Source organism: Leptodactylus fuscus, chromosome 5 (genome assembly GCF_031893055.1).
Source record: "Leptodactylus fuscus isolate aLepFus1 chromosome 5, aLepFus1.hap2, whole genome shotgun sequence".
Taxonomy (NCBI): domain Eukaryota; kingdom Metazoa; phylum Chordata; class Amphibia; order Anura; family Leptodactylidae; genus Leptodactylus; species Leptodactylus fuscus.
The window spans coordinates 32,517,102-32,526,512 of record NC_134269.1 but is presented as its reverse complement, the minus strand read 5'-3'; the positions used below and the strand labels follow the sequence as shown (position 1 = coordinate 32,526,512).

Here is a 9,411-nt window from a genome sequence, read left to right as displayed (position 1 = left end):
TATGATGCTCCTTACGCCCTCACACACAGTATAATACCACATTAGTACATGCACAGTATAATGCTCCTTACGCCCCACACAGTATAATACCACATTAGTACACGCACAGTATAATGCTCCTTACGACCCCCACACAGTATAATACCACATGCACAGTATAATGCTCCTTACACCCCACACATCATATAATACCACATTAGTACACGCACAGTATAATGCTCCTTACGCCCCACACATCATATAATACCACATTAGTACACACACAGTATAATGCTCCTTACACCCCACACATCATATAATACCACATTAGTACACGCACAGTATAATGCTCCTTACGCCCCCCACACAGTATAATACCACATTAGTACATGCACAATATAATGCTCCTTACGCCCCCATACACAATATAATAGCACATTAGTACATGCACAGTATATTGCTCCTTACGCCCCCATACACAGTATAATATCACATTAGTACATGCACAGTATAATGCTCCTTATGCCCCCCACACAGTATAATACCACATTAGTATACGCACAGTATAATGCGCCTTACGCCCCCACACACAGTATAATAGCACATTAGTACATGCACAGTATAATGCTCCTTACGCCCCCCACACAGTATAATACCACATTAGTTCACGCACAGTATAATGTTCCTTACGCCCCCACACACAGTATAATAGCACATTAGTACATGCACAGTATAATGCTCCTTACGCCCCCCACACAGTATAGTACCACATTAGTACACGCACAGTATAATGCTCCTTACGCCCCCCACACAGTATAATACCACATTAGTACACGCACAGTATATTGTTCCTTATGCCCCACACACAGTATAATATCACAGTAGTACACACACAGTATAATGCTCCTTACGCCCCCCACACAGTATAATACCACAGTAGTACACACACAGTATAATGCTCCTTACGCCCCCCACACAGTATAATACCACAGTAGTACACACACAGTATAATGCTCCTTACGCTCCCCACACAGTATAATACCACAGTAGTACACACACAGTATAATGCTCCTTACGCCCCCACACAGTATAATATCACAGTAGTACACACACAGTATATTGTTCCTTATGCCCCACACACAGTATAATATCACAGTAGTACACACACAGTATATTGTTCCTTATGCCCCACACACAGTATAATATCACAGTAGTACACACACAGTATAATGCTCCTTACGCTCCCCACACAGTATAATATCACAGTAGTACACACACAGTATAATGCTCCTTACGCTCCCCACACAGTATAATACCACAGTAGTACACACACAGTATAATGCTCCTTACGCCCCCACACAGTATAATATCACAGTAGTACACACACAGTATAATGCTCCTTACGCTCCCCACACAGTATAATACCACAGTAGTACACACACAGTATAATGCTCCTTACGCCCCTCACACAGTATAATTCCACACTTATATGTACAATATATAACAGTATGATATGTGAGCACAGTATGTACAGTAGATCCCTGCCTTCCCCACATTTTACTAGTATGGCCTAGGGATCCCTGGACCCACCAGTGTGTTGCCATGCCAAGCGGTAGTCCTTGTATTTCTACCAATATTTTTTATAAATATTTAACTATTTATTTGGCGTAATTGGGAATTAAGACAATATTTCCACCTCCAATAGCGTTTACTTGAGTCCGTCTCTGGTTGGCACAAGGTAGTAGACGTGTTCCTCTTGTAGCAGGATGAGTTTTGCTTCGGGCACTATGAAGGGTCACCATGGTCAGCAGCAGCAGCCTCTCTTGCAACTATAATTTAATTCACGTGAGCATTTTAGGTTATTCCATTCTCCATCCCAGGATTCAACACAATTTTCATATCCAAAATTGTTTGGCTCGTCTATTCTCCAGTTACTGAAGTGAAAAAAAAACATAAAAAAAATGTAATAGTGTTTTTTTATAGGGAAAAATATCTTACAATAACCTACAGTATATACAGTATGTTCCTCAAAAGAGGAAACATAGGTTGGCAGAGATCAAATTTATGGGACCCTCACCCGTTCTTCTTCATGCAACTACTCTCATATAACTTCTCACCGTGGCAGTCGGTTTATAGGAAGAGTACCAATTCTTAGGCAGACACAGACAGCTGAAGGCCCCTGTACATGAACAGTCGTGCTCCTTCTTTTACAATATCTCAGCATAGAGCAATCCCACCCCTTATATTTAAAGGGATCCTTTCATTAAAACTGAATTTTTTCTCACTACCACGTAGGAATAGCGTTAGGAAAGGATATTCTTCTCCCACCTTTAGACGTCTTCTCCGCACCACCATTCGTTATATAATCCGGTTTTCATTAGTATGCAAATGAGCTCTCTCGCAGCACTGGGGGTGGCCCTCAGCACTCAAACAGCACTGGGGGCATCCCCAATGCTGCGACAGAAATCTCCAGGGCCGCCTCCATATTCTTCAGGATTGACCTCTCTGCTAGTCTTCTTCCGGCGGTGGCTATCTTACTGTCATTCCAAGATAAAATGGGCGTCCTACTGTCAACAATTGTCCTTTGCTAGAAGGAGCGAGGACTATCACTGTATGAGATTGGGTGACTTGGACGTCATGCTGAGCGTGGCTGGAAGTAACTCCATAGTTGGATCAAGCTTATTGTGACATGTTCTACAGTAGGTTTGCAAATGTCAATCTCTATGGGTGCCAAAATTCAGCTTTCTATGACTGGTAGGGTGCATGGAGCCAAATATGGTTATTTGTATGAGGTCTAAGGGCAATTTTTAGGTTGTGTGGCACTGTAACATCCAACTACACCATATCATACCAAGATGCCCTTGTTGAATGAAGTAGAAATTATACGTACCTGTAGGACAGTGGGGATCCATCCAGCCATATCCAATTTTCAGGGTCTTTATCGCTCCTTAATCCCATCCAGTACCTGCCATTTACAAGGTGGGGTCTCAAAGCATCCTGAAATAACATAAGTAAAGACTATAAGATCTGCTGGAAGAGTCAGCAGCCAAAGATATTTGGGTGGAAAATTCCGCAGAGATAAATCAGGGTTGTCAAAGGATTGATAATGGCCATAGATAATGGCCCCTAACTGCAGACAACATGTGATGAAGTGGAAGACGTCCAACAAACTACACCAAAATGGCGCTTGCACGTATGCTATATACACAGCGCTATATACATTTTTTATTATTATTATTGTTATTGTTAGGTTTTCCTGAATTCCAAAATGTCCAAAACATAAAAATACACCAAAGAATCCATGTGACAAGACAACTACAATGAGCACAATGATGCTTCCATCTTACCGACTCTTCCTTTTCTTTGATAAACAGAAGCGTTGACCCTTTTCGGATACACTCATCTGTAGCATTGGCCCAGGATAAGCTCTCAGTGGAGAAGTAGTAGCAGTAAAGACCTATTGGCCTCCATCCAGAGGGGCAAGATCCACAGATAGAATCTGAGAGGAGAGAGGGCACAGATACAAATTATATACAAAAAATTGAAAAGAAGATACCAAACAGAGTTAGACCACTTTCACATGGTCAGTATTTTGAATCAGTATTTGTCAGCCAAAACCAGAAGTGGAACCTCTACAGCAAAAAAAAAAAAAAAAAAAAAAAATGAATAGTGAATAAATGGCTACCTCTTCAATGTATTGGGCCTTGTTAGAGTTTGGCATACAAAAACCCTAAGTGTGCATTCACACAGAGTTTTGTGGCGCTGATTTTGCCACAATAATTCGAGCAAATAATCAGCGCTGAAAAAAAGACTCCCATTGACTTCAATGGGTCCAGTTTTCTGCGCGGAAAACAGAACCCATTGACCAAGAAGGAGAGTGATGGGATACTACACCAGATGACCTGGCCTCCACAGTCACCAGACCTGAACCCAATCTAGATGGTTTGGGGTGAGCTGGACCACAGAGAGAAGGCAAAAGGGCCAACAAGTGCTAAACATCTCTGGGAACTCCTTCAAGACTGTTGGAAGACCATTTCAGGTGACTACCTCTTGAAGCTCATCAAGAGAATGCCAAGAGTGTGCAAAACAGGAATCAAAGCAAAAGGTGGCTACATTGAAGAACCGAGAATATAAGACAGATTTTCAGTTGTTTCACACTTTTTTGTTAAGTATATAATTCCACATGTGTTACTTCATTGTTTTGATGCCTTCAGTGTCAATCTACAATTGACATAGTCATGAAAATACAGAAAACTCTTTGAATGAGAAGGTGTGTCCAAACTTTTGATCTGTACTGTATAATATATATATATATATATATATATATATATATATATATATATATATATATATATATAATTATTATTATTATTATTATTATTATTATATTTTTAAACAGTAATTATACAGTATGTTTTATTTAATTTACTTTTTTTTTTTTTTTTTCAAGGAACTGGATGTAAAGGCCCCTTGGCCTGCCAATAATCTGGCCCTGGCGTCGGTGCTTGTTTTGCCAGAGCCATGTAAATTCACATTGGAGTGTTACTATTACAGTAGATCTTAGGGTTCGTTCACATGATGGAATTTGGCGTTATTTAGATGGATTGCCTCCTGATTTGTACTTTCATTTGGCACCATTTTGGGGTACTTATAAAGTTTCCATTAGCTTTTATTAAGGTATTTTGGGGGTCACATTTGGTCAAGTGAGAAAAAAAAAATTCTATCATACTTTTTAGCATTTGATTTAATGAACCTGAGATCTCTGGTCTCCAGTGCAGTGTATTGCAATACATAACCTTTCAGCACATCGCACACAGGCTCCAATTGTGTGATGTGCATAGGCATTCAGGACGCCGTTGCTTTGCCTTACTTACTCAACGTTTTGTTGATAGCCTTGATATCCTGGATGGCATTTTCTGTAATAAAGAACATTCATTACAAGTTATCAGAAAAATGCAGAAAACATCGCTGATCTAGGATATAAAGGTTAGGATTAGGGAAATAACTAAATCTTAGCCTTACCCCATTCTTCACCATTTATACGACATCCAACAAGTTAAAGAGATCCTTCATTGTCGCAGTTTCCATATAATCCCCCCATTTGATTTTTTGTTGTAGATTTTGTTGCGTTTTTTTGAGCCAAAGCCAAGAATGGCTACAAAAGGAATGAAAAATACATAGGAAATTATTTTACGTCTACCTTCTGCTCAATCCACTCCTGGCTTTGGCCCTAAAAACCACAGCAAAATCTGCCATAAAAAAAGTTGCGTTTCCGCAATGTAGGTCCTCAGCCTTAAAGGGATTTCTCTCATCAACATGAATTATTCCCTAGCCACAGAATAGGGAATAACTTGCAGATTGGCTGGAATTAGTAGAATGGGAGACTTTTGTACCCCGATATGAATGGAATGGGGTGGTCGAACAGAGTGCACCGTTCCTTTCATCTCAGTGGGAATGCCAGAGATAGTTGAGCATTTTACTTCAACTATACTATAGATAGAGGATAACTTGTAATCACGAGAAAGCCCTTTTAAACCCCTGATATTATCCCAAGAATATGTAGTATGCAGCCTAAATGGAACTCCGCCGCCTACAATACATATGTCATTAGGTCACAATGGATGTCATCTAGACTGGTCCTTCCCAAACTGGGAGGTGAGAACATTGATAGGAGAGACTTGTAATATCCTCACCAGTGGACTAGACATGATACTATGGAATACAGTACATTTACTAACATGGTCTTTGATTTAGGGGAGGTATACCTTTCTTCAGATGTGATACCTCTTTACTCACTGCCAAATCTGTGGAGTAAATGCAGATGATTAGTCTTAGATTTTATGGTGTTATTTATCATTTGCCTTAATGTAGATGGGGCTCCATCATTGTCCATTATATAGATATACTATAATGTGCATGGGCACCATCAGAGAACATGAACAACAGGGGTCTAGGATGCCTGAGATGAGAGACCCTGAAAATAAAGAAAAATTTTCACCACCTCCACCAATTTCAACTCTTTGCACAGTTGGAATTTTTTCTCTGGTGGACATGGTGAAAGGACCCCTATAACTGAATAAGCTCTATGTTATACCACATTTTTCCTGTAGCCCCTCCCAACTTTTCCAGCAATAATAGCCTATCCATGGGAGTTTCTGAAGCTGGACCTGAAATCTAATATATTACATCTTCAAATTGTAAAGGGATTATTTCCATCAGGCAATTTCTGTAAAATATATTTCCAGTGGAAAACAATATTTTTTATTCACTAACAGAAAGTGTTACTGATTCAGTGACAAAGCATTCCGGTCATGGTCACTTATTCCACAATTTTGCTAGGTCTCATTTCATTTGCTGCATTCCGGTCATGGTCACTTATTCCACAATCTTGCTTACTCTCATTTCATTTGATGCATTCTGGTCATGGTCACTTATTCTACAATCTTGCTAGGTCTCATTTCATTTGCTGCATTCCGGTCATGGTCACTTATTCTACAATCTTGCTCGCTCTCATTTCATTTGCTGCATTCCGGTCATGGTCACTTATTCTACAATCTTGCTTACTCTTATTTCATTTGCTGCATTCCGGTCATGGTCACTTATTCTACAATCTTGCTAGGTCTCATTTCATTTGCTGCATTCTGGTCATGGTCACTTATTCTACAATCTTGCTAGCTCTCATTTCATTTGCTATCCCTCTTTCATGTTACTGTACTTCTATATACTAGCTTGACTCTGCCAAGGCTGCTGTGATCTCAGGTCTTTGTTAACTGGCAAGTCCCTTCTACAGACTCATAGAAACCTTGTAATTCCCTGTTTGAGGAAGATATTGAAATTTTTTGAGCTCTCTCTTACTAGCTTTCTATATCGTTCTGTATTTCTTTTTCATTCTCTGTCCATCTATTCCTGCAGGTGACATTGGCAGGGAAGAAGTAAAGGGCTGCAGTAACTCAAGTCTCCTACTCTGCCCCATAGTGATATTATGTGTGACCTACAAGATACACCGGGGCACACTTTTAACACACGAAATGTAAGGTGAAAGTAGTACAAGATTTACTCACAATAATGTAACAGGAGACTTGTGAGGGCAATCAAAATAAGCAACAAAATAAATAGTAGGAAAAGCACAGCTTTCGTAAGTTTCCCAGTTGACCCTTCTGAAAAAAGCAAAAAGAGTATAATAGTAACTAAGACAGTGCCTAGTGGCCTATAATAATACAGATTATACTCAAGATTATACAAGCATAAGATATTGTATAAATTATATAAAGAAGTTATGGGTGTCAGAATATCATGACTCCAAAAAGAATATTTTCAAACTTTTCAAAATTTTTCAAAAATTTATATAACTGTATCCCTGTAATCATACCGACCCATAAACTACAGGTGACATGTCATTTTGGCTGCACAGTGAACCCCATAAAAACAAAGACCGTAAGCAAGTTGCGCAAATGCAGTTTTTCTCTAATTTCACCCCATTCTGAATTTTTACCAGCTTCCCAGTAGATCGTGCACAATATTAAATGATACCATTACAAAGTACAATTTGTACCACAAAAATTGAGCCCTCTGTAAATGGAAAAAAAAAGTTATGGAAATTGGAAGGAGGAGAGTAAAAAAAACTAAAATAAAAAAATGTCCATAGCGTGAAGAGGTTAAAGGCTACTTATGTCACATAGACTGTGCTGCTTTAAGAGACTGAAGGGACAAAAAAAGTGAGATAACTTACATAGTCTGGAAATAAACCTGCAAGTGCATTAAAGGCGGAGCCTGATTTCATAGATTCGCCTACAGATACCCGGGGCGAAGGCAGAGGCTAAAAATGTCACTTACAGTTACAGGGTTGGGCTGTAATTCCAGAGTAAAGCTCAGGCACTTACTGTTGTCTGTGGGTAAATCTGGCAATCCTAGTCCGCCCCCAGTGCACTTGCAGGCTTATATGCAAATCTATAACAAGATTATTATCTTTACATTGTTTTAATAGTTTGTGGCCAAAAATGTAAGTTGTTGCTCCTAGTAAAGGCCCCTACACTGCATTAATTTTGCTTTGGACCTGACAGACTCCCTTCTAAAGCTTACTCCATACTTATAACTTGTCAAGGATACAAAGTATGCAGTAAATTCCTTAGCTCCACCTAGTGGTGACTGCCACAGCCAGATATCCTGATACGTCTATTTTAGGAAGTCATTTTATTCTCCATAATATAACAATTTTGACACAACTTTTCTTATATCTCTGCATTGTGCCGTTCCTATAAAAAAAATATATATATATTTATAGTGGTAACTGGGCATTACCATTAATTTTGTGAAATGGGTGTGGCTACAAAGTCTGACACTGATTGAACTTTATTCAGGGACACACTTTCCAAATGGCATCACCCAGATATTCTGTCACTAGATGTCTATTCTCATATGTGGCCACCATGTGGTTGTGATGTGAATTGCAGCCTGTCAAGGGTTCTGCTGGCGTTATAGAGTTATAGCTAAAGTCCAGGTGGGCTCATCTCTATTTACTAACACAGACATGTCAGGAGAGGTGACGGCTCAGTGCTATCATCCCAAATGAAAGTGTAACAGGCTTTATTAGTTTATGTTGGCGTTTTACCCTTCTCCATGGATCTACTTAATTTTGCTTCTCTGCTTGGTTCGTCCATGTTCACATATGTGTCATCGTAGTCTAGAAATTAGAGACAACAATGTAGTTGAAATATCACCAATATATAGTGCGGGTGTTTTGTGGTTTATGCCAAATTAGCAGAGATAGAAAATTCCAATGCTAGGAGTTAGTAGGCGGACAGTCAGTCATGGCATGGTACATAAGTATTGCAGTTTATCTACATCTACAACAATCTATGTCTGATGAAGGTTGCATTGAGTCAACCGAAATGTCACAATTTTGTTTTGGATTGTATCTTTCACCTGGAACCACTAGAGTGCCAGGCTTCTCTATACAAGACCCAGTGACTAATCCGACCACAGAAGTAGAAGAGAAGAGACATCACTGCATGACAAGTATTGCAGAAATCTGACATTTCCATCTGGGTGGGTTAATTTTTGGCAATGAGTCTACTAGAAAGTCTCCCTATGCCAGACGGCTGGCCCAGCAATTAGCCCTGAGAATGAGAAGCTTGGAATACAGTATACAGATAGAGAAGAGATCTGCCCCCTCTATCCTTAAATAGCACACCGCTCTCATTGACCAACTTGTCTGTATATCAACAGGAAGCAGATATTACAGTGCAACAGTGATGACAACACAGGAAAAAGAAGGCAAGCTACATACACGGAGAATGTGTCAGCTGCAGATGTTTCCATAATTGTGTTAGCCGCAGACGCACCCATAAGAGTGTCAGCAGCAGATGTCCCCATAACAGTGTCAGCCACAGACATCCCCATAACAATGTCAGCCACAGATCTTCCCATAGCAGT

At 39.7% G+C, this 9,411-nt stretch overlaps 1 protein-coding gene across 1 annotated transcript; it reads right to left on the bottom strand.

Moving 5' to 3' along the window:
- Positions 1 to 1,637: 1,637 nt before the first annotated feature.
- LOC142204476 (uncharacterized) lies at positions 1,638 to 8,636 on the bottom strand. The gene is made up of 8 exons (XM_075275788.1): positions 8,588 to 8,636; positions 7,041 to 7,136; positions 5,745 to 5,783; positions 4,854 to 4,895; positions 3,327 to 3,478; positions 2,870 to 2,976; positions 2,518 to 2,629; positions 1,638 to 1,808 (listed from the first exon to the last, which is right to left on the bottom strand). Exons 1-8 carry the CDS (start codon positions 8,634 to 8,636, stop codon positions 1,638 to 1,640), a joined length of 768 nt encoding a protein of 255 aa, XP_075131889.1.
- Between the last annotated feature and the right edge of the window lie 775 nt (positions 8,637 to 9,411).

Coding starts and splice junctions, on each gene's coding strand:
- LOC142204476 (XM_075275788.1), bottom strand. CDS start 8,636: ATGGACGAACCAAGCAGAGAAGCAAAATTAAGTAGATCCATGGAGAAG. Junction 3,479..4,853: donor GGCTATCAACAAAACGTTGA/GTAAGTAAGGCA, acceptor CTCTCCTCTCAG/ATTCTATCTGTGGATCTTGC. Junction 2,630..2,869: donor GGATCCCCACTGTCCTACAG/GTACGTATAATT, acceptor AGTTACTTCCAG/CCACGCTCAGCATGACGTCC.